We start from the raw sequence: 25,940 nt of genomic DNA, 5'->3' as shown, positions 1-25,940 counted from the left end.
ATTAAATAAAACTATAAGTACTTGTTGTTTGCACAAATATATGGTGTAACAGTGAATAATCATAAAAAGTCTTGCTGTGAATTACAGTTCAAAATTAATAACATTATTCTAATGCTGCTTTTATCTAATTATATTTTTTGTTGAAATTATTTTAAAGGAGAACAACTGGAAAAAAGAGAAGCTGAGAAAAAGCAAGGAACTCGCACACCTTTGCAACCAACTGAGACATTAACAGATAAAAACAAGGAAACTGAACGTATTTCTCAAGATAAGGATCCTGCACTCACAAAATCCAAAGTACCCAAAGGTTTGTCAGCAATAGTGAACTAACTGATTTTGAGCTTTTTTTTTCAGCTCTTTATAACAGATGTTGGGGAACAGAGACATAAATACCAGGGTCTATGCCCTGGGCAGTGGCAGGGGCAGGGGTGGCTGTGACAGTGGTGGCAGGTGGGCTAGAAGCAGTGGCAGCTGCTGTTCTCAGTCCCCTCCAAGTGGACGCCCAGGGCTGATGTTCCAGTTGCCCATCCTTTGTTACACTACTGCTGGAGAACAGTACTTATACTGTATATATTTCAAGATAAAATAACTAGAACCCTTTTTCTGCGAGGTAATGGCCCTCAACCTATCTACCTTTTCAGATTATGTAAATCAGTTTCAAATCTAATGAGAGACACTAGAATGTTTAACATACAATGTCTAGTATATATAATTTAGCCCTGTGAAATAACTGAGTCTCAATTTCATCCTTTGTTTCCTGTGTTAAACCTCAAAACTAGTATTTTCACTGGATCGAATAACACAATATTTTTTTTTATTGCTAACACTCAAAACACTTGTAACTCAGCATACTAATGGTGTATATTTTTTTTGTGTCTGTGCATGCATTAGAGTTACCCAAAAAGTCAGACTCCTTTAAAGACAAAAAAAGAAAGAAAGACGAAGCAGCCAAGGGAAAAGATGCAGCAAATAAACCAGGTTAAATATACGTTTGCATTTTTTACTGTTTTGGAAATTCACCTAAGACTATTTAGTGTCTGTAGTTATCTTCAACGCCTCTCTTTAAAAATACCATTAGTACCTGTTAATTAATTGGAAGAACATGCTGAAACAGGGAAAATTAGAGTAATTTTTCAGTGAAGGGAGTCTGCATGCCATTTCATGATGGAGTCTTCTAATTTTCATACCTAACAAATATTTTTGTGTTTCCAAAATTTTGATTGAATTTTGGGGTGAAATGGCAAGCTTTTCGTTGACTTAAATGTAGCCAAGATTTTCCACTAGAAGTACTGCAGAAACAGAACACTCATGTCCTATGAGGAAAAAATATGTTGGGTCAGTCATCAGCAGCAGCTCCAGGTTTATATCAGTGGATTCTCAATGGAGTTCAATCCTGTTTTCTATGCTCGGAGGGAAAATGTTGGCAAAGCAGAGGGATGAATGTTCAATAGGAGACCACTGAGTACTCATTAGGCCATTGATAAGGACATACTAGGGAAAAATAAAAGAATGATACTCAGAATGCTTAGCACAGGTATTCTAAGGTATAAATCAGAGTGCTTTAGTTGACCATCAACTTACCTGTTTTCTGCCCCACAAAATCAACACTGTTAAAAGCAACTGTTCCTTTGGGCATCAGACAAGACACTGTTTTTGAAAAGCACAGAGTTATGATAGCTACGGAAGCGAATCAAAATGTATCTTCGCTAAAAATGTTAAATGTCTTTCAACAAAAAGGGACTATTAAATAAGCTCCTTCAGGTGTTATTGTACCTTCTCTCTGAATGTGTTTAAATCTAGATGTACATAATATCTTCCCATTATATTTTCTAATGAATCTGTCCAGCATTTTTGGCCTACCTCCTATTCCTTTTGACTCTTTATGTATATATATTTATTCATTAACTTTCAGTTTAATTTAAAGTAAAATTAAAGCCAAATTCAAAAGAAACCTGATATAAATGGAATGCAACTGACTTCGTCTCTCTTGGTTTATGCCGGGTTTTCCAACTTCTGGATGGTGTGGGGCTGCATGTCCTGCAGGGCCCAGACCCATAGGTCGCACACCCTGTGGCAGCCCTCCTGGGGGTTCTCTTCCATTGTGCAGGCAGCTCATTCCCCTTCACCCTATTGCTGCAGTCAGCCCAGCTCTGCTCCAGGTCATTGCAGCCCAAGGAGCCCAGCTCCTCTCTCTCTGGCTGTACACAGAGCATGGGTAGCACAGTCCCCTCCCTGACCTCCCATTCCACTGCCCCAGCCTGCACCCAGAAGCAGATTAGGAAGCAGGAGCCAGAAGAGAATGGGGAAGCCCACAGCCCTCAGCTGCCATAGCAGCAGAGGTTATACGAGGAGTGGTGGCCAGGTGGGAGCACACAGGCCACATATTAACCTTCCATGGCCACATACGGTTTGCAGGTTACCAGTTGGACAGCTCTGGGATAAAGAATGACACATCTGAACAATAAAATGCTTAGCCTGCAAAGTTCATTTGAAGGCAACCAAGAATGCAAGTCTATTAACTTCTTCTTACATAAAATATGTGCAGCATACTAATTGTTCATTCTTATTTAAGGCTCTGCTCGAGGAAAATCACCAGTTCCACCTGAAGATCTACCCCCTTCAACTGCAGTTGGACCGCCACCAACTAAACCAGGCTCAGATAAATGGGTTTATATAGATGAACCACTTCCAAAGGTGCAGGAATTCAAGATTATTTTTAAATGTTCTTCTCAATTTTACAGTGAATTTCCCATATACTTTGTCATAATACAAAATCATTTGTTTTTAAAGACTTTTTTCAATAGGTAAAGAGTGAAGGAGAAGTTGTTGCATGCATTTTATATGATATTTATTTGCTTTATATGCTTCCCTCACCAAAAAAGGCTCTGGGTACCTTGCAACAAAAAAAAGATAAATTAAAAAAACAGATAAAATATTAAAATATAATAGTGAGTAAGAAAATGACTCCCCAGATAATACCTGAAAACTTAACTGTGCCTGCTAAACACCTGCCCAAATAAAGCAGTGATTCCAGATAGGGAAGTCTTGCAGTGCTTCCAAAAGATGTGCCTCAAGGGGCAAAGAGTTCCAAAGCTGACAAGTGACTACTGAGAATAATTTCCCACATATTTTTGCTGCTCACACTTGGCACACAGATGGAACTTGCAAGAGGTTGGTCTCAGCTAACTTAACGAAACATAAGGAAGGAAGTAATCCCTTAGGGCGCAGTTAGGGGGCGGCTCCCCGCTATAACTGAGAAGGCTTTGCAGGAAGCATTCTGAATTACAACAATTGCCCATTGCAAACAGAAGTTCCCTGTTGGTTCCAGGGAAAAGGGGAATCTAGCTGCTGGCTGGGAGCCTGCAGCCGGGTTCCCACAGCAGTGGCCCCTCCTGCCTGGGAGGCTGCAAAATTTTCAGAATGGGAGGCAGGAAAAGAAGCAGAGGGAGCTCATTCTAGGGGTTCCCCAAGTGGCACTGGTGGGTGAGGTGCATGAATTGGAGCCCTCCCACCTCAGGGGACTCCAATACACCTGCCCCACCTTCCAGTGGGGGCTGAAAAACCCCAGACCAAACTCCCTCTGCTCCCTTTCCCCCTCCCATTCTGAGAACAGCGACAGGTTGGCAGGCAATGCAGACAGAAATGACAGAAGATGCTTTGTTTTTAAATGTCTTCATCTGACCCCTCATGTAATGAGGGTTCAGAATTTCACCTGATAGGTCATTCTTGAAGCACTCTGCAGCCGTGCACTTGTGTTTGGTCATGGCTGTAGATTGCTTTCTGTGGCCAGATCTGGCAAAAATTATCACTTTTGTCCGTGCCCTTAGTTAGGTAGGACCCAGGACAATTAGGCCAGTTCCGTCTAAGGCCAGTTAGATGAAAACCATCACGTTGAATTGTGCCTGCAAAGCTATTGGAAGCTAGTAGAGAGCTGGACTGTAGAGAGCTGGAGTAATGTGTTGGTAATGATCCATCCCCATCAGAAGGTGGTCTGCCACATTCTGCACCAGTCTTAGCTTCCAGACAGTCTTCAAGGGTACACCCCTGCAATAACAAAATATATTAAGACTTTTAAGATAAATTCCTTAGAGCAGTGCTTCTCAGCTTTGTTATACTCAAGGCACCCATCATTAGAGTCAAGGCCTGTGGAAAATGCTCTTAGCTTTGACTTGGTTTTTTACTATAGAAAAACAATAGAACAATTCTGCTTTTGCAAAGAACTCAGAAAAGCTGCAACAGGTCAGAATGTTTCTAACACTATAGACTCCTGTTTGAAATGTCTGGGTTTATCTTGTGAATCATGTTCACTCCCAACTGTGCTAACACTGTGTGGCTTGCCACAGCAATCTTTAAAGGAGCTCAAGGCACTGCAGGGCCCCATCACACTCTGGTTGAGAATCACTGCTTTAAGAATCACAGTGAACAGTAGCATATGGGTGACAAGATGTTACTACTTTTTAATATTATGAAAGACATACAGATAGTAAACAAACTTTGGTAGGATATTTGTAATTTATTATCAAAAATGGAAAAGAAATGTATTTCAAGTAGTCTATTATCCAGGTATAACTTCTTTTTTATGTGCTGGTGATTATATTTGGCAGGTCAGTAGAAAGTGTATGAAGTAATGAATTGTTTATTTCAATAATTAACAGGAAATACCAGAATTTTTAGTGCCTTATTGGGAGATGGTAGAAAACAACTATGTAAATACCATCAAAACTATACTTAGACATCTGAGAGATGAACGGCATTCTCTTATTTATTACTTAGCAGATATTAGGTGAGTACTACTAGCTTAATGCATTAGAATTTACATTTCATATATTCCCTTTGCCAGCCAAGGTAAATTTTAGCTTTAAAACTCTCTAAACTCACTGTTCATAGAAACAATTTCCTGAATTATCTGAAACGTCCAGATCATAAGCAAGCGTTTGTATCTCAGTGGCAAGCTGATTTTAACTCTACTGCTGATGACCTGTGGGAGGATGAGGAAACAAAAGCAGAATTACACCAAAGAGTCACTGTAAGTAAAATGGCAAATGTTACAGTTTAATAAGTTGTGAAGCTCCAATGATTTGAACTCTCAGAATATTATTATTGTACGACTTCTAATATCTTAATTATTTTTTCAATTTTCTGGAGTTATTTCAGTTTTACCTTTATAATATTTTCTATTATATCTGTATTTCTGTCAATTTTTTACCATTATATGTTTTTGTTCCCTTTTATTTGTGTGATAGTGTTCTAGTCACCTTCTCTCCCTTTTCTCATATACCAGCATGCATTCAGCTATTTTTACTTAGATGGACTATAAAAAGGTACTCTACCCCTAAAGGGCTAGGAACCTAGCTGCAGGTGGTCAACAGAATAGTCTTTCTGGATGGGAGGTTGGGGACCATCTGGAACTGATAAGCAGTGGCAAGTAAAACCACAAAAGTATAAGAACTGTAGGATGGGAATGCAGAAAAGGTTAGATTGATGTTCTAGGGAGAAGCCCAGAGCTAAAATTGCCCCTCTCCTGACGTTTGGATAGGATAAAGTTTGTTTGTTTCATTTGCTGTGGGTTCAAGTTCATTTCTATAAAACATGGACTTGATTTGCCTGTGATTCTGAAATGATAGCATCCACTAGGGGTGTGCGAAGCAGGCAGTATTCGATTTGAATTCAGCTTGATTCGGGGGACAGTGATTTGATTCACTGATTCCAATCACTGTCCCGATTCAATTTGGCTGAATCTGAAGATTTTATTCTGATTTGGAGAATCAGTGATTCGGCCATAGACACAGCTTTATATGTTTTTTCTACATACCTCAAGGTACCAGGTGCGGTTCATGAACACTGAGATAGTGGGGCAGATGGAGCATCCCACGGGAGTGTGGGGGGGGTCTGCCACCAAGCTCATGGGGGACCCCCCCACATCCCCTGGCTTGACAGTTGACCGCAGGCGGACCCCACATGCCCCCCTAGACACAGGAGGCACCAGTCGCTGAGCTGGGGGGCAAAAGGGGCCCTCGCGTGCTCGGCGGCAGACCCAAGAGTGGATCAGAAGTACTTCCAATTCACTTCCCAGTCCACTGCCAAGCTCATGGGGGACACCCGCCCCACGCTCTCGTGGGATGCTCCATCCACCCCAGCATCTCAGCGTTCATGAGCCGTGCCTGGTACCACAAGGTACGTAGAAAAAACATAAAATCTGTGTCTATGGCTGAATCATAGAATCTCTCTGAACCAAATCGGAGGCTTCTGATTTGATTCGGAGAGATTAAAGGGTCTCCTGATTCAATTCAGATTCAGAGATTCAGCCGTTGAATCGGGCCAAACTCCTCCGAATCAAATCAGCAACCAGAACTTCTCACAGCCCTAGCATCCTCAAAGTATGGGAGTGATTCTGTGAAATTTTGTATCGTTAAGGATCTTGTGAATCCTGGCTGGAGGTGGCACGCATGCATTTCTGCTCCCTGACTCTTCTGCTCCCTACATACTATAATTACAAACTTCTCTTCACTTGTTTTCCTTGCTTAGCTGTTGTGCTCTTGGAAATACCATCTCCTTCCAAGTGAAATAGTAAAGGTCCCAACAGGAGCTGGCCAAGTTTAAACATAGATAAACGCCTCTGAGAAATGTAATAAAGAGCTATAAGCAGGCCAGCCTCCCACTTAAAAGCAAATAGCAACAAAATTGCTACTACTTGTTGCTATTGGATGGTGCATATTGGAGTGATTTAGCTGAAATCATTGCAGGAAATGTTATTATTTAAGTCCAGATGGACAAAGGAAAAACAGCGATTGAGGTGGTACAAAATCCCACAATCAGGATAACTGTTTCTGAAGGGAACACTGGTGGAATCATGGTTGTACACACTGGACGTACCCAGACGGGTGCAGACATTTGGTTCCCTGGGGACAACTAGCAGTAGGACACCTCGTGCCACTGCTAGTTGTCCCTGGGGAATGCCTTTGTCATGTGCCTTCTGGCACATGGCAAGTTTATCCTGGTTTGGGGTAAGGGAGGCTGGGGCCAGCATAGTTGCTGGCCCCAGCAGCCTTACCTAGGGTGCTGGGGGTCAGGGAAGTTGCAGCTGTGCCACTCCTGCAGCTTGGAGCCTGGCCAGCAGCCAAAATGTGGCTCTGGCTGGCCAGGCTCTGTTTTTTGGTGGCGTATGCTGTCTCCACATGCACTGCCCCACTTTTTCTGTGTGGGTTTTTTTGCCCCCTGGATTTCCAGGGGTCAGTACCCCCTTCCCCCCCACACTGCAAGATAGTAGCACGGGAAATGCCTGAATGTGTGGTATGTGGCACCGCAGACATGTCTGCAGCACCATGTACCTGCATGGCTGTGCTTGTCTGGATGCAGCCACTGACGTGATAGAAGTTACATGGAACCTCTTATCCAACAGTATTACTGTTATGATACATATTAGGAAATCCTAATCACTGGCCCCTGGGGTGTCTGTCATTTTAGGAAGTTGATACTAAATATTTTCCAGAAAGAATCTACCACAAAAGAATTGGTTCACCTGAGTTGGGAGGCAAAATGGCAGAGAGGTTTTTTTTTAATTTAAGAGGACACACAAAAAATGTGACACAGACACCATAATATGGTTAAATGCAGAGACAGATGAACCTTACTTGTTCAACTTGGAGTACACGCCTATATACACAAGGTGCTCTGGGAGAGCTATAAATGTGCGGCAGTGGCTCAGTAGGTTTTAAACTTGTGGACAAAAATTTGAAGGCTATGCTGATTCCTCTACACCTTCAGGCTCCTAGGGTAACAGACTGGAAGACAGTCCCAACCTTCCTTCATCCGGGAGATATTAGAGAAGATAAGAGGATACATAGATAAAGAGCATACTCCTACACATGTATTTCGGTACATAACAACAAAAGAGAATGGCCATGTAGAACACTTCCCACGTGAGATCTCATCCTAGCTGCTTCCTCAGAAGATGTCTCTGCTGTGCCCATTCAGATCAAAGCAGTGACCCAGCTACTGGAATGAACACTTCATTAATTATGAAACCATCTAGAAAAAAGTGTGATCTTATGTCCCAAAATGCCCACGGTGTGCTTTATCCAGAACAACAGCATGTAACCAATTAAAAACAGTCTCAATAGATGGAAATCAAGTCCAGTCAGTCAAGTACTGTATTCCCTGTCTCTAACAAATGTAAAACCATATAAAGAATAAAAGGGATTTGAAGTACACAAGTCCAGGAAATACTGAAGTTCATGATACTTGGTATTGAAGAATTATCTACATTAAATATAAAAGGAATAGAACTGCGCAGGTTAAAAGATCTGCAGACTATCAAATAGCTTTTTGATTTTTTTCCTAAAGAATATTACCTTACTAGGTGGTCTTCTAAGCCATAGTGATTAAGAATGTAAGGCTTTGATCATTTAAGCTAAGAACTGCTGATATTCCCTCCTCCTTTGCTTTAAATTCACTCTACTATTAGAGTTTGCAGAGTAGTGATGCAACTGTGCATCCATTGTGCTCTCTTGGGCAGATTCTTCTGCCAGGGCACTAATATAATTTCTAATAACAAATCTCTAAAGGGTTCCTAAGCCCTCACACATCATTTATTTGTAACTGTATATGCATTTGTATTTTAGGACCTAAGAGACCGTCTCTGGGACATTTGTGATAACAGACGGGAAGAAGCTGAGCAAGAACGTGCTGATTTCATGAATGATGGGTGGTTACCAGATCATATGGGAACAGTGATGAACCATTTCTTATCACTTATGCAGGTATGATTTAGCCAGTAGAGTCCTAGTTCTGCAGTAGATCATGTTCTACTGAGTCTTAACTTTTGTGGACATATATGACTGCAGGATCAGATCCAATATAGCAAATGACCTTTTCATCACCTTCCTCCTATGAGTGCATACAATTAAGCATTAATAGAATAAAAATAAGTAAAAGTAATAACACTGTATCACCTTGCAGACAAAGGTGATAAAGAAAAATACTAGTGCTAAGGGCAAATGTGCTGCTTTCTCATATAAAATAATTCTGGCAACCTTTTTGGAGAAGTTCTAATGCTCCCATACTTTGAAGCAGAAACTTGAAATTTAGGAGTGACCAGTCTTTGTTTCAGCTAGTTGCCTTTTGCTGTTTCTCAGAAAACCTGCTCAAGTTTGGCCAAGCTATAAACCTTGGGAAAATATCAGTTCACAAAGGCTCAGTGGAGAATCCTGAGAAATTAGCTACTATACTATCTACTCAGTTTATAAAAATAGATATTACCCTTCTCTGTCTTTTAGGAGATCTTTGTATCATATTTCAAAGTATATAATCAAAATAATACTTTCCATAGATGTGGGACCAATGATGCTGCACATTAAGACCATCCTTTTTTTCATAAACATAACTCTCTAGTGTCGGGGTCGAGGGGCTGTGGCCAGCAGCCCGGGCACGTGGGCCGGGGAAAAGGTCGGCACGGCGAACTAGAATTAGGCACTGACGCGTAGAGGTTGATTAAAGATTGTTTTATTTACACCGTAGGTGGTCGCGGTGCAGGCAGGAAAAACTTTCTTGAGTTGCAGTTACAGACAAACACAAGTGGAGTTTGCTAGGCTCCACCGAAGACACACAAGCGGAGTTTGCTAGGCTCCGCTAAACGAACACGAACAGAGCTCTGGATACCACTCACGGAGTTTGCTAGGCTCCGTGGAACGACCGAAATGAGAGTCCGAAAGGTGACTCTCCACGAGCGCGCAGGGTAGGGTACGTCGAGGGATTGTTGCGCAACGGGGAGAGGCTAGAGGTTGATCAGGCCCCTGTATCCTCCTCTAAGGCACACGCGGAGTTTGTTAGGCTCCACAGCACGCTTAGAGTTCTTCATGAGATGGGTGTGAAGTCCTCCAACTTGGGCGGAAACTGCTCAAGCCTCTTATACGGCTAGCAAGCCAATCGCTAGCCGCCACGTGGGAATAATTTAGTAACAGCCAATAGTGGGAAACAAATTTACATACGGGTGGCGGGAACTCTTTTGCACCGGGGTTTTCTCTATGCAACTGAGAATTGCACTGTGCAAAGAAAGCTCCATGTGGCGGGAAATAATTCTGCAGTGCCGAAGCACACACAAAATCATACCCTTTGGGTCATGACATCTAGCACCTCAAATCATGTGTCTGCCTGTGTGTCTGGGTGCTGAGCAGAAAGACGTGTACAAGTAGCTAATAGGAAATGTGAGGCATTTGAGAGAGAGAGGAATGAGAAGCACAATCAGAACTCCTCATAATTTAGGTGTCAAACTTGGGACTGAACCCCATCATGTTAGGTGGTGGAGCTGCCCATCTGTTGCCCAATAGTCTAGTAGCTAGACCACTCACCTAAGAACTGGGAAACCTGGGGAGCCTGTACACATGTGCAGAGGCTGCTCCAATGCACTAGAATTCCAGCGTGGCAATTGCCATGCTTCAGCAGCCTCTTATGTCTTGTGTATCACAGTCTCCATGCTTAAAAATGGCATTGGGGGTGCTTTTTCTAAAGCTTGTCAAATGAGCATTAGTTCAAGCACCCCTGGCACCATTTTTAAGTGCAGGGGCACTGATACACAAGATGCAGTGGTGCTTTAATTAGTGCGACTCTCAGAGCCGCTCAAATTAAAGTGCGGCTGCCCTACCCCCAGAACACATGTAAAAGTGCTCCTGGGTTCTAAGCCCTCTACAAGTGTAAGGGATTCAAACCCACATCTCTCACTATTCTAGAGCTATCCTTAATTAACCAGAGTACAGGCTGATCTTAGGGGGTCTTTCTCACCCTGCTGTACCATTTCTATTCAAGCTCCATCACTGGGCAGCTAAGATTAATTGGGCTGAAGGAGAACAAACAAACAGAAGCTTGCCTTGGTAGCTCAGGGAGGAGGAAATCTGAAGTCTGCTCCCTGCTGCCAGGAAAGTTTATATGTTTTGCTTTACACAGTCATTGGTTAAAAAATGGAAATAATCCTGGCAGCAGGGAGCAGAAAACAGATTTCCCCATTGTGGGCAAAAAAATCAGCCCAGTGAGTTGTACAGTCATGCTGCCTTTTGCTTGTTTTTCTTTTGAGCCTAAGGATTTTACACACTTTGCTACCCAGGAACTTTAAATGGGAGGGATGGAGGGGTTCACAACAAGACTAGCCTATAGACTTGTGGTTAGGGCACTTTTTTGGGAAGTGGTAAGTCTCCTCATGTGTTTAAGTCTCCTCAAGTTGATGAGAGTTTATGACCCAGGTCTCTCCCATCCTCGTGAGAACTCTTATCACTAGGCTACTGGACAAAAGGTGGGCACAGGCTCAGCTACTATTTTTGAGTTTCATTTGATGCTATCAAATCAAATTAGACATGCTGTGGGCACATCTAACAGATCAGGTCCTTCCAGAGATGTAGGTGAAGTTTAGGTGCCTCACAGCAACAATGTGAGTGACCACTAAGATCAAGGTGTCATCCCTTAATAACCATCGTTGCTATCCTCAATGACATAGTCATTGGTTTCTTCTAAAACTGACTATAAACATCTTTTTTCTTTTCTCTCTGGGTCTGGAGGACCTGATTCAAAGCCTTTGGAATCAATGGAGATACAGACTTTGACTTCCATGATTTAGGATCAGGTCTTTAACATTTTTCCAGGGTATTCTGCAAATTCACTGTGATTTACATTTCAGGTGCTTCTTAATGACCCCTTCTACTTTGACATCTACAAAAAATAAGTGGGGAAAAGAAGAGAAGAAACAAAAATTAGATCTGTTTTCTTGACTGACTTTCGCAGAACAACAATGTATTATAATTTCCATAAACCACATTCTTCTTCTGTTATATCCTCTTTCTATTAAGTTGTACCCCTATAACTTGTTTATGCAGTAAAAATAGGAAATAAGATACCAGTAAAATATGAATTTGAACTGCAGTGGCTCTTTCATGCTGTCTTAATTCCATTCTTAGTTATTCCAAACTAAGAAGCCATTGTGTGATTTAGCTTAGTCCTATTTTCATATACATCTGGGGCGTTTACAAGCCTGGGACTAACTGACAGTCAGTCCAACTTAGGCTTTTGGTCACATAGGCACTTTTGAAAATTTTACCCCCAAAATGTTATCTGCAACAATCTACATTGGTAAGAATGGAGAAAACTGTTAGAGCGAAAAGTGGCAAGCCAACATCACAGGATATGTTCAATAACTTTGTTAGAAACAAAGAACAAAATGAGGACATAATCTCTGGTTTCAAAGCTCCCCTTATTTTAATTTCTCTATAGGAGGTAATTGCTATAGTATGTTCCTCATGTGGCTATATGACTGTGTCAACTTGTAAATGTTTACATATTAATTTTAGCGAGGTGTTCTATCCCTAACAAACTTACATCAGTACCTTTATGCTTTTTTCTTTGTTTCTATGCTATAACTAAAGAATTTTAATCCTTAACTTTAGCCAGTGTCTGTTTTACTCTATGAGAATTTTATCCTTTGTATTGTGAATGTGGTTTTGTGCATTTTCCCATGAATATTTAATGCCGTTTTGTCAGTTGGAGACTAACACATTGCTGGTTTAATAAATCAAATTATGACAGGTGCTAATGCTTCTTGGCTTCACTCTGAAATGTATAGATGTTTTGAGCCTTATAAATCCCACCCTGGTTCCTCATTAAACAAGTTGTACAATAAGCACATGGACAATATTTTTTAAGGTATTTCATTACCTATTTCTATTGATCTCAGTGAAAAGTGGTCACTCATACATCTTTAACAATCTTGCTTTTGGTCACTTAGCAGTTTTGTTTATGTTGTTATTAATGGTTTTTCATAATTTGAATTAAAGACACAAAACAACTTTCTAAACTTACTTTATAATTTAATTTAATTACAATTTCAAAGTGAATGGTAGCTCTTTTCATAGAAATAAATTTGCGTGTTTATCAGAAGTTGTGTATCAATTAAATTTAAATGTAATAATTAATATTGTTTTTAAGTCTTGTGTGTTAAAATTTAGAAAAATTCTAAAAGCATGTTTTTTCAGTATCCTTTGAAGTATGCATTATAGTTAGTATTTGAAGTATGCAATATGTTATTCTTGACCAGTGACCAGTGTGTAGCATGTATGACTAGCTACCATGAGTAGCCTGTCAAAGGCCCGGTCCTCTTCCAGAAGTACAAGCATAGGCTCCCTGCCGGTGCCTCTCATCCCCTTGGTCCCTGGATTAATATATACCTTTCTGTCAATCCCATGTCACGGATTCCATAGAGAGCCACTTGCTGAGATTCTCAATCTTATACAGTCTCTTAAATGCCCCCAAAGCCAACCTAGGTGTAGCTTTTAGTCTAAAGGGAGTGAGACCATGACTTCTTGGATTCCTGGCCTTTTTGGTCTTTAACTTCCCTGGTTGTACATGGCCCACTCAGAGTGCTACCTTCTAGCTTAGCTTTAAGTGAGGGATTTTACCTCTTCAAAGGGGCAGGGTACACCAAAATCGCATGCAGTGAAGCAGGTGGCTCTTCTTAAAGCAAAAGCAACATTTTTTGGTTAATAGCAATACAGCAGGCAGATCCTTGGCCACAAAAACAAGACCATCCATTCTCCATCCATTCTCAGTCTCCTCTTCCCCATTTTGTCTTTGAGTCTTGTTTTTCAAGACTCTTTTTGCACTGTCCTTCTGGGAAGTGTTTCCCTGGCACCAGAAACAGCAGGGAGTCTTTTCAGGTAGTGGGCCAGAGTTCTTTTGATTTATCAAAATGGATGGATTAGCTCCTTGTTGCTACCAACTAGTAGAGCACTTAGGCAGATCCCCACAGCTCTAGTTCCAAACAAAGTAACCCCTTTTTTCCCAGGGTACAAACTAGTCAGGAAGCCTGAGGTATGCAATATAATAACACGAAAACATTTAAACCAGAAATATCACAACAAAACCAGAGTATCACAGCATTATAATGCACACTCTGAAGAAACTGAGGTAGAATGAAAGATTGATGACAATAGATTTAGCATGTACTGGATGACTCTGGTGTTCTTATGTTGAACTTTAGGGTCTCTCTATACATGCAGGTAAAGGTGCAATGGGATCTAATGTGTGATCCAAAAATTTCACCTCCTGCTATGCCACATGTGGCATGGCAGAAAGCATGATTTTCTGCATGGCAGAAAGTGTGATTGTGGGATCACACATTAGATCCCATTGTGCACACATTAGATCCCATTATTGCTGGTGCAGGGGAAGCTCAGGATCAGGCAAGAAGCAAGCTCCCACAGCTGAGAGCCCTGTCAGCCGTGGGGCTCCCAGCCATGGGGGTATCCCACATGCCCCTGTGGCTGGAAGATCGCAGCTGCTAGGATCTCCCAGCCCTGGCGATGCGTAAAACCCCTGAGCCTGGGAAATGGCAGCTGCCATGATCTTCTGGTCTCAGGCATTTAGGGTTCTGAAAACTGTTCCTGAAAATCTCTGCGAACATTTCTTAACAATTTGCATGATTGAGACACCCAGCCAGGTAAAGAGAGCGAGACAGAAAACATATCTGACCTTCTCCATCGAACAGTCAGTAAACAGGTTTTGAGCAACCCCCTAGGGACTTTTGAGGGCACCTCAGTGCACCAGATCAATCCATGTATCAGGAGTTGTGTGTCGATTAAATTTAAATGTAATAACTAAATATTGTTTTTAAGGCTTATATGTTAAAATTGAGAAAAATTCTAAAAGTATGTTTTTTCAGTATCCTTTGAAGTATGCATTAAATGTGTTACATATTTTCAAATATTTATGATTGAATAGTTGCATTTGGTACCATCCATTAAGCATTTTAATGGGCATTACTTTTATACAATATAGTCTGAGTTTTAAAAAACAAGAATTGCTTTGTTCTGTCCTGTTTCAAATGTAAATCTGTCTTTCTCTCTAAGGTTGAAGTAGACCGTTTCCAAGATACAAAGAGACTTCTTCATGACTATTATAGGGGAATGGAAGGAAAAATCCCAACAGAGGCCAGTCAGGAGTTTACAAGAATCCCATTACTAGATATTGTTAATGTAGAGCAATCTGGAGATCAAAACAAGTCACGGAGGTAAAAACTGCAATATTTGCTATAAAAATAAAAAGTTGTTTTTGTGCATATGTAAATTGTTCAGATAGATTGATAAGAAACACCACATGTTGATTATATCTGTCACTTAAATATTAAGCCATGTAATACATTTCATGTATAACTTTGCTTTATAACTGTTTCACTTATATTGAATACACTCTCTCATCTCTGCTTTTAATTTTTCAATATTCCAAATTGTGAACATCTCCCAATGCAAAAGAAACTACCATAGAAATGTTTCCTTCTTTCCCTCAAATTGTGACTATTTCTCAACAAACCTTCAACTAATAACAATTAGAAATTAAACATTCAATTCTGGACCAGTGAGAAATTTAATATTTAACAGCTCCAGCCCCTAGGTTGTGGATACTTAAGCCTAAATTAAAGCAACCTTGAGAGGTCCCAGAACACAATTCAGTATTCAAGGTAAGATCATAACATCAAATATATTTTAAAATGCTGTAATACTATTTATAATAAAATATATGTTCACAACCCATGTACTTCTGACCACTAACAAAGTCCCTCCCTTTTCTATAGCTACCACAAATTTTCCAAGTAGAATCCTAGCTCTTTTATTTATTTTTGAACCACATAAACATGTGCTATAAGACAAAGACAGTGAATTATTTCTTTTGTTTGTTTTTTCTGTTTTTTAAGGATTCCTGTGATTCCTCGTAGAGCTCCTTCTCCTGAAATAAATACCACCAAACCAAAAAGCAAAGGAACTCAGTTGAAGAGCAGTAAGGATGAGAATTCTTCTGAAAATGTAGCGTTTAGTTTTGGCATGGATGAGAAGTTTATTATTGATACATGGCAAACTGCTGTATTAGCCATATCAAATATGGTAAGACACGCTTTTTTTTTACTTGAAGGCTATCTAGCAGTTAGATCCTCTAATGTGAATACCTTAAAGTAACTTTACTGAGTTCCTCAGCTTCTTAGCCTCCACTGAATTTAGGCTTACTGGGGTACTGGATAGCCTACACTTCTCCCTGTGGTTCTTAAACCATTTTTTTTTTTAATGATATTCATCCTTCTCCTTCTTCCTTTTTTTTTGCTTTAACAGTTGTTTTCTGCCCTAATCAGAATGCACATCCCAGCTCACTATAAAATTCACAAATCAAAATGTCTCATTTATTTCACATACACATACACACAAGTGGGAAATGAAAGACAGATGCTTCAAATCATTAATTGTATGTTATCAATCCTGTATATTACACTAAACTCGTGAATATGAATTTAAGGTAACTGCTGAAATACAGTCAAAAGAAACAGAGGAAGAAAAAGAACACCAGCAAATAGAAATAAAAGAAAGGGAACATCAAAAATCCTCTCAGGCAACAGGAGGGAAGGCAGCTGGTAAGGATGCCAAAGATACTAGGAAACAACCTCCAAAGTCACCCACCAAAAAGAAAGGTAACTGAAGCATATGATCCTTTTAAAAAATAGCAAAAAAAGTTAAAGTTTAGTGCACGTGTATTAAAAAGAAAGCTAAGTTTAATTATTTTCTGTATTTCCTTGTGATAGTCCAAAAACGTGATATGTTCTGAGATGCAGAGACAAAGAAACTCAAAGACTATAGAATGCTACTGACTGAAATAAATCTCATAAATGAGATGTAGGAATAAATCTTAAAGTACCACCAAGAAAACTAACTGTTATTCTTTTTCTGTGTATTGATTTGGAAAAATGCATAAAGACATTTTTGTCAAAATATGTTAACTTTTTAAAAAAGTGATTATTTGATTACTTTAATCTCCTGATGTAGGTAAAAGCTTATCAAGTACTTATCACGATAAAAATAGTTGACACATTTATAAAGTAGCTAAAGATTACTTTCCAGTGTAATTTATCAGTCATTATAATAGTGGGGATGGAGTTTATTGATCCATTGTGTATATGGCATACCTATCCGCAATATATAAACAAAAGATATTAAAATTAAGTCTAGGATTAAGAAGAATCTCAAGCAAGATCAGGGCCCCATATGATAGGCACTGTGCATACAACTAATATGAGAGCCCCTGTCCAGCAGAAATTAAATTCTGAATAAGCAAATGGCAGAGAAAAATGTCCATATCTCTGTTTTAAAAATGAAATTATTGGTCTGATCCAGTTTGGTTTGAGAGGCACCTCATAGACCATACAACTGAGTAGCTCCTCAGTTTAAGCAAAGTCCTTTCAGTGCCTACCCACGAGCTTTAGAGCACTGCCCAGAAACAGTGCAGTTTGATCACCTAGGTTGCATCCAGACGACCGCATCCATGCAATATGTGGCGCTGCAGACCCATCTGTGGTGCCACACACTGCACATTCAGGCATTCCCCCTGCTGCTGCCTTGCAGCGCATGGAGTTTTTTGACCCTGGGAGATCCCAGGGTCAAAAAGAACCCATGCAAGAAAGCGGAGTAGCACACATGGTGGCAGCACATGCTGTCCAAAACTGGAGCTTGGCCTGCCAGAGCCATGGTCCAGCTGCTGGCCATGCTTCCAGCTGCAGGAGCACCATGGCTGCAGCTCCCCAAGGCGCCCAGGACCCCAGGTAAAGCTTCTGGAGCCAGCACAGTTGCTGGCCCCATCCTCCTCTACCCTATTCAGGGTAACCTGTCTTGCACCAGAGGGTGCGTTCCACAGTCATTCCCCAAGGACAAGTAGCAGTGGCACAAAGTGTACCACTGCTTCTTGTCCCTAGGGAAACAAACATCTGTGCTCGTGTGGGTGCAGCCCTAGGGTGCATCTACACATGCAGTTAACTGTGCAGTAGACTAATTTGCTGTAGTGGACTCATATAATGGAGCTTCATATAATGGGGCACTCTTGTGCCCCAGCCAACCCTGGCACTGCCCAGTGCCACCCCCCAGGCCCTCTCCCAGCCCAGGGCTACTCTGCCCTGGCTCAGACTGCTGCAGTCCTGGGTACAGCATCTGCACGTGCACCCTGAACCACAGCAGTTTAAATATTTATGTGTGTCATGATAAACTCTGACGCAAACTGTGCTGCAGTTTATCACATTGCCTTAATGGCATGTGTAGATGCACCTCTAGATACCTATCTCCCACTTGACCACCATTGTATAAAGAGTTTGAGGGGAGAGATTGAGATTGACTTTCCGAAGTGAATCCCCTAAGTTCAAAGTTAGAGGCATGTTCCTTCTTGCTTGCTTCTAGAATTCTTTACACATTTTATCTTAGATAGTCATAGGTTAAAAAATAGAAATGATCTGGCAGCAGGGACTAGAACAGTGGTGGGCAATTTGCATGCCACACTGGGAATTTTGCTGAGCTGTTGCGGGCCAGATCAGCATCCATCACCCCATTATGCAACAGCTCACCAAAACTCCATATGTGGGATGGAGCTGCAGGTGTGTAGGGAGCAGTATTTGGGAGTGGGAAAGGCAAGTGAGGCTGGGACCATGGGGTGGAGGCATGGGGTGGTAACAGCGGGGGGCCAGGGCCAGGGTAGAACCACAATCTGCTGCTTGCACACTCCTGCAGTGGGCAGTGGTACCATGGACAGGGGTGTGCAGGGCACAGATTGCAGCTCTGCCCTGGCCCTGGTCCTGCACTGTCACTGCCACAAGATCCCAGACCTGGCCCTGAATGCACCTCCCTGCCTGGCCATGGTCACATCTCATCTGTCTGGCCATGTGCATGGCCAGTGCAGCTCTATGGACACCCCAGGATTTCAGGCCAGTGACAGTGTGGGGCCAGGCCAGGGCAGAGCCACAATTCACTCCCTGCACACTCCTGCCCAAGGAAACTGCATGCATTGCAGGGGTGTGAGGGCAGTAGATTGCAGCTCTGCCCTAAATCAGAGGTGTATAGCATAAGTTTTTGTAAGCATGAGGCGTACTTCATCAGATGTTGCCTTCTGCCTGTCTTCAGAATAACATAACCAACTACCTCTCTTTGTCCTTTGAAGGCACCCAAGTCTCCCCATTGACTGTATAGACATCTTGGGTACCAAAACATGGTTAAATTAGGTTGCTTTCCCAGGCTGATACACCTAAATCTAAACATTGTAGAAATCAAACTGTATCTAGTCCCAAGAGGTTTGCCCAACGTCACACAGGTGGTCTGTGGCAGACCTATGAACGGACCTGAGCTGTACATTAATTGTAAAAGATAGAAATTTGCCATGCAGGGGTACTGTGTGTTTTTGCAGTTCGTTATAGATTACTAGATTTTGAAGTCAGAAGGGACCATTTTGACCAGATAGCACCCCCATAAAATCTTGTCCGTGTGAGGGTGATTCCCCACTGAGAATTACATTTTGAGCTCTATTATTTTCTTGTTTTTTATTCATTTAATATTATTCATTTAATACATGCTAAACTGATTTTGAATATGATTCATTTTTTTAATCAGGATTCATAGATGTTAGGGTCGGAAGGGACCTCAATAGATCATCGAGTCCGACCCCCTGCATAGGCAGGAAAGAGTGCTGGGTCTAGATGACCCCAGCTAGATACTCATCTAACCTCCCCTTGAAGACCCCCAGGGTAGGGGAGAGCACCACCTCCCTTGGGAGCCCGTTCCAGAACTTGGCCACTCGAACTGTGAAGAAGTTCTTCCTAATGTCCAATCTAAATCTGCTCTCTGCTAGCTTGTGGCCATTGTTTCTTGTAACCCCCGGGGGTGCCTTGGTGAATAAATACCAATTCCCTTCTGTGCCCCCGTGATGAACTTATGGGCAGCCACAAGGTCGCCTCTCAACCTTCTCTTGCGGAGGCTGAAAAGATCCAGTTTCTCTAGTCTCTCCTCGTAGGGCTTGGTCTGCAGGCCCTTGACCATACGAGTTGCCCTTCTCTGGACCTTCTCCAGGTTATCCGCATCCTTCTTGAAGTGTGGCACCCAGAATTGCACGCAGTACTCCAACTGCGGTCTGACCAACGCCCTATAGAGGGGAAGTATCACCTCCCTGGACCTATTGGTCATGCATCTGCTGATGCAGGATGTTATATAGTTGTAAGTCAAATTCCTGACCAAAATCTAAGTATGCTATGTTATCAAGCGAACTTTTCATCTCATAAAAACTATCAAGTTAACGTGAAAGGATCTATTTTCTGTAAATCAAATTGTACCGTGCTGTGTACACGTCCTAACATTTTATTTTTTGATAAAACGGTTCTATTTCTTGTAGGAGCACCTTCTCCAGCACCTGTGGTTGAAGCCACTCCTGTTCCATTAACACCAGAAGAATTAAAGAAGCAAGAATTGCAGCATAAAATGAGGCGGGAATATTTTAGAGCCCTTGAACTTGAAGGTATATAGCCATTTCATTTAGCTACATTGTAGGAGTGGATCCTCATTTACTAGTATATATTTTGTGGTATTTGAACAAGAAATGTGTATTTTTGCTTTTTCGTATGTCTCAGAGAGTATCTTAAAGGGATTTGCTTCACATTTTCCAGATAAGTTCACCTTTGTGTATAGATTTCTGAAGTAAATTTCAGCCCAAGAGGGGAATGCTTTGGAAAGTTATATGCAAGAAAAAAATAAGGACTGTAATTGTAAGAGTTTCTATCTTAACTATTGAAGTTATTGTTAGCAAACATAGTTTTTAAATTATAGTATATAAAATTAAGTTCTAAAAAAGTTGAGTTTACCATCTTTGATTTTGCCTTTTTCTTCAAAGCCTTTTCATACCCTTATCTGTTCAATATGCGTTACCCCAATTTATTTCTCTTTTTCCCACTCTGTACCCATCTTCAAGATATTGATAATTCTGTATTCGCAGGATCCTGTGTATTGCCTCCATCCTTCACTCTCTCAGTGAAAACAAACTTAAATATAAATCAAAGCAGAGTTGAAATATTTTCTCAGTCCCCACTAAACTGCCCATTTTCACAAAGTGGAAATTGTTATAAGTACAACTTTGTGGATATAAGACAGTTGTGCTTATGGGGCCTTTTCCAATGCTTACTGGAGTCAGTGTCAAGACTTACATTGACTTCAGTGGGATGTCAGGAACAGAACAATGAAGACATCTTACATATGGCATACATTTTCTTTTGTGAGTCCTGTCCTCCTGAGAACAAATAGGTTTTCTTTGCCAGATTGTAATTTCATATGATTTAGAGATTAAATAATGAACTTCCCCTTTCAAACAGTGGTTGTTTAGCTCAGTTGGTTAAAGTGTGGTGCTATACCAAGGTCACAGGTACAATTCCTTGGTTGGACTAGATGATCTCTTGCAGTTCCTTCCAGCCTAACTTCTGTATGATCTTGTGTTTGAGGTCCAAGGAAAATGTTTTAAAATAATTCACAATGTTCTTCTTATATACATTTATCATTATGCTTAACACTTGTGAGAGGGCATTATATGAGTCTTGGTGCATATTATTATTTTTTAAGACTAAGTCATCTCCTGTCTATACATCAACTTGGTTAACATTTCTTTAACCTCATATTCTGATCTGTACCGTGGATGCATTTTGTAAAATTCTACAATTGAGTAAAAATTGAAAAATATAAGAGAATACAAGAATCTGAGAAACCCAAATAGGTATTTTTTATACACGAGATCAGGTGTAGGTGCTTAACTTCTAAGTGCCTAAGTTTGAAAAATAGCTTTGGATTGTATAAATATTAGTAATTCTGAAATAACTGTTTAAACAGAGGAAGCTGCCAAATCTCGACTAGAGCTGATAAAAATAAAAGCAATAGCATTTGTTGAAGAGCTAGTAAGAAAAGCAGAAGAAACTTACAAAGACATGGAAAAGTGGCTTGGAGCCAGGTTTCTAGCAGAGATGTCCAGGTAATATATGCCTAATTTTTAAGTGGAACTTGTGCCCCCTTTAAAAAACAAAAACTATAATAAAGCTGAGGAAGATAATTGTTCAGATAAGGCAAGCACGAGTAACTTTTAAAAATGAGTTTAAATTTTTCTTTAATTTGCTAATATAGATCCTATGACTTAACTAACACTTGATGATTCCAGTAGTGCTGCATGTCTTGGAAAATTAGTCCATGGAAGTCTTACACAAGTAATCTTACTCTTTTCTTAAAAAACAGAATTAGCAGACTTAGGAATCCTGGTAGAGAGCTGTAATTTATTCCCAGGAAGCAGTATCAGAGCAGTTGTACTTTGAAATTTTGGGGTCATTTTACTATGTTTTTCCCAATCAGAATTCTCCGCCTAGCGTTTCTGCCACTGTGTGTGTAGCAATTATCAGGAGATATTTTAAAGATCACAAAAGAAAAAGGTATCCTTTCTGGTACAACTAGTCTGCGCTGTCTAAGGAGGAAATAGATTTGGACAAATATGGGTATATTTGTTACCCCCTTTAATTATGAAGAGGGGATCTTCTGTGTATTGGTCATATTTTCCCACCTATAATCAGAGTTCATATGTCAAAACACCAATATTGTTCTTTTCCTGTGGGAAGTGCTGTATAAATCCAGGAGTGTATGGTAGCGGAGAGAACAGGGAGAAAAGATGAGCAAATAGTGGGTAGATGGTGTGTTCAGACAAGCAGACATCACCCAGCATGTTTTGGCTATGGCTGTGTCATCTTTCCATCAAGCCCCCTCTATAGATGAGATTCCCCTTTACGTGGAGCCCACAAAGCAGTGACAAATGGTGTCATGCTGCTAGTAGAGAAGCAGGTTATAGTAGGTACAGTACGGACTGGGAACAGGCTTCCTGTTCATTCCTTTTCCTTGATCCACATAGAGGATGTGTGCTTTGTTAAGAAAACCTGCAAGTGATGAATGATCTCCAAACCTTACCCTAAGTCACTACCACTTAATATTTTTAATGTCCTAATTTCTATACTTCGATTTTACAGTGTTGAAAAATTAACTGAGGTTGCACGCCACCACATCGAAAGTTCTACCAAAATCCAATTTGAAATGGTTTTAGAGGAAACAGACTTCTTTATTAGCAGTGAAGTAAAAGTAATTCCAGATCCTGTCCCTCAACCACACCCTCCACCTGCAGAGACATCTGCAAATAGTGCTCTAACTACTTCACAGCTTAGCATGCTCCACAAGCAGTTTCTGCAGCTGGCACCTAAAGGTAGGGAAAAATATTCTTATGTTCATAATGTGTATTAGTTACCTAATCAAGATTCAACTGTTAGATACTACTAAGCCATTTTTCCTCTTTGCAATAACATTATTTACACAAATTTGTACCAGTAAGTAAAGATATATTTGTTGTTGCAGAGAGCAGTCATAATGCTATTCATTCATTTTCCTGACAATGTGAAATGTTTAAGTGCAAGTAAACTGTTAAAGCTTTGAATCTGGGATCTTACATTTAATATCCTTGTAACAACTCATGGCAACTTTTATTCACTCTTTTTTATCTATCTGGGTGTTATATATGCTTTTATGTAGTACCCATCCTTAATGAAATTCTGAAAATTCACGAGACAAGAATTGTTTCCAGCTACAAGTTTTTAAGAACCTTATGGTTCTCAACTCAGTGCTGATGAGTACCATGCTATTAAAAATAGTATAATTTAGGCAACTAGTACTCTTGCCAAAAGGTATTGCAACCAACCTCTGGGTTGAACACTGCCAACAGCCAGTTCATGCAGTTTCCAAATGTTTAGTCAGATAACATAGTTTCTCATATACCACATGACCCCAAAGAACATGCACTTTGTTTTAGGAAGGCAGAATGAAGAAAAATGGTTTTTCCAGAGTTATGGCCTAATCCTGGCCCCATGCAGCAGGGGTAAAGTCCATTTGGCAGCATCACTTGTCCTCCCCTTGCTGCTTAGCCACAACCTAGAAGTTTAACCCTGTCACAGCTTTTGGATCAGCTATTCAGCCAAAAGCTGCTTTCAATTCACCACTGACTGTGACAGGTTTAAACCTCTAGCTTTTGGCTGAGCAGCAAGGAGAGAGTGAATGCTGCACAGGAATAAACTATGCCCCTCCTCCATGTGGCCAGGAGGGAACCAATCCCCAGCAGCATCCCCATGCTTCCATTCCAGCACATAAATTGACTTTATGCTGAAAACATACTGCAATTTGGGTTGGATAATTTTGGGAATGAAAGGTGCATGTGGTATGTGAGTAAATGTGGTCTATCTTTTCATTTCTTTTTTTATTTTCATCTTGCACTGCTTGGAGATGAGAATTTTGCTCAATTCTGTCTGAATTAGCAGATGCAATTATAGTTTATGCCACAGGAAACTTGATATTGGAGCCAACCAACAACTTCATGCAGTCGGTAATCCTGTAGTAGATTTTGGGGGGGGTTCTTTCACTTAGACATGCCCTTACAGTAAGTGGGTACTTCATAACTCAGGTTAAAGTAGAACTTGGGCTCTAATCTATATCCCAGCCAAACCAATTTTCCTGTTTAGACCACAAAATCTGAGTCAGTTTTTTGTCTGTGGAAATTCAAGAGGTTAATAATAATACCTGGGTAATTAAAAACAAAACCTGGGCAGTACCTGGTACCTATGTTAACTCAACAGTGTAGACATACATAAGTGTAAATACACCCTGAAAGTAAAAGAATCCTAGATTCAAGATGATGATCAAGCTTCCAGGCTAATTTAGTTCTGGTTCAAGAATGATATAAAGCTACTTAAGTGTTTTATGAATTAGGCATTTTTATATATATATTTTTCAATTTGAATTAGCAGGGATCTTGATTTTCTCTGTTTCAAAATCCAAAATTCTGAATAAAAACCCCAAAATCTACATTTTTCTGCTACTAAAATGAAATAGCACTGTATATATAACAGTTGTACGCAATGTTTTATTGATATATTTATCATTTTAAAGCAATTTGGAAGCCTACCAGTGCCTCAATCATTATAATAAAATAAATTATAAATATCTATATATTTTGGCATTTTATTTTGGTTTTTTATCATAGAAAATCAGAGCTCTCCCTGTGTCCTTCGCTCACCAGGACGTGGGTCCAATTGTAGCTGTTCCCCCCCTGCTTTGTGGTGCTGAGCAGCCCCGATATGCTGGTGCCCCGCACTCCCAAGCCACAGCCCTGCTGTTGCCTCTTGCTCCTGATGCACAGCCCCCAGTCCCCACCAGTGCCTCTCACTCCCAACCTGCAGCCTCCCATCCAACCCAGCCCTGCTGGTCCCCTCATTCCCAACCAACTGTCCCCCACCCCCAGGCTCCAGCCCCACAGTGTGTGGTATGGTGGGGGGGTGTGGGGCAGGGGGTTCCCAGCCATAGGCGGTGCCGTGAGTAATGCATCAGGGGGGCATCTGGGGGCATATGTCCCCCAAATTTATGCACCCACAGTGGGGCACAGGGCTGCAGACTGGCTGGACTGACACTGGGCAGCTGTGTCCACCCAGTGGGCAGGACCTGGTGCAGAAGGGTGGAGCAGAACAGCAAGATGCATTGCTGTTGCTGCTGCTGCTGCCACCTGTCAGCACCACCAGGACCCCTGTGCCAGTCGCATCACCACAGAGTAACACTGTGCTGCCAGCAGCGCAAGGAGTAACGGACCAAGGGGAGGTGGGGAGAATGCAGTGTTACCCCCTGGTGGTGCAGCTGGCTTGGAGGTCCTAGCAGTGCCGACGGCAGCAGTAGCAATGAGTCTTCCTGCCCTGCTCCGCCCTCCCACGCAGGGTCCTGTGTCATGGAGGCAGCTGATGCCAATCCGGACAGGCTGCAGCTCTATGCCCTGCTGTTGGCATACAAATCTGGGGGTCACATGCCCCCCTATGCATCCCCAACACATCCTCTATGGCACCCAACCCCTCCCTGGGAGTGCAAAGGAGCAGGGAGCTGGCCGCCTCGTTAACCCCTTCTCCCCTTCTCCCAGATAAGCTGCCCATGGCTTCATCCTGCTCCCTAGCTGGGCCCCATGGCTGTGCATTCAAGCCCCAGGCTCTGTGCAGTGTCCTAGCTGCCAGAGCCCCCAGCCCCAGC

General features: G+C 41.3%; 1 protein-coding gene across 6 annotated transcripts in view; it reads left to right on the top strand.

The window, feature by feature from the left end:
- The window catches only part of SPEF2 (sperm flagellar 2), a 188,962-nt gene that overhangs the window by 63,043 nt on the left and 99,979 nt on the right, over positions 1-25,940 (top strand). For 5 of the 6 annotated variants that reach the window (XM_019496054.2, XM_019496055.2, XM_019496052.2 and 2 more), the window contains exons 17-28: positions 158-307; positions 892-978; positions 2,573-2,694; positions 4,656-4,783; positions 4,888-5,026; positions 8,622-8,759; positions 14,883-15,043; positions 15,725-15,911; positions 16,315-16,486; positions 20,212-20,334; positions 21,690-21,828; positions 22,862-23,091. In XM_019496054.2, coding sequence (XP_019351599.2) covers positions 158-307; positions 892-978; positions 2,573-2,694; positions 4,656-4,783; positions 4,888-5,026; positions 8,622-8,759; positions 14,883-15,043; positions 15,725-15,911; positions 16,315-16,486; positions 20,212-20,334; positions 21,690-21,828; positions 22,862-23,091 — 1,776 coding nt within the window. The remainder of the gene's footprint in view (positions 1-157; positions 308-891; positions 979-2,572; positions 2,695-4,655; positions 4,784-4,887; positions 5,027-8,621; positions 8,760-14,882; positions 15,044-15,724; positions 15,912-16,314; positions 16,487-20,211; positions 20,335-21,689; positions 21,829-22,861; positions 23,092-25,940) is intronic. The other variant, XM_019496053.2, reaches the window with a different exon arrangement.

The sequence above is a fragment of the Alligator mississippiensis genome, chromosome 3 (genome assembly GCF_030867095.1).
Source record: "Alligator mississippiensis isolate rAllMis1 chromosome 3, rAllMis1, whole genome shotgun sequence".
NCBI lineage: Eukaryota > Metazoa > Chordata > Crocodylia > Alligatoridae > Alligator > Alligator mississippiensis.
This window is presented reverse-complemented; position numbering and strand designations above follow the sequence as displayed.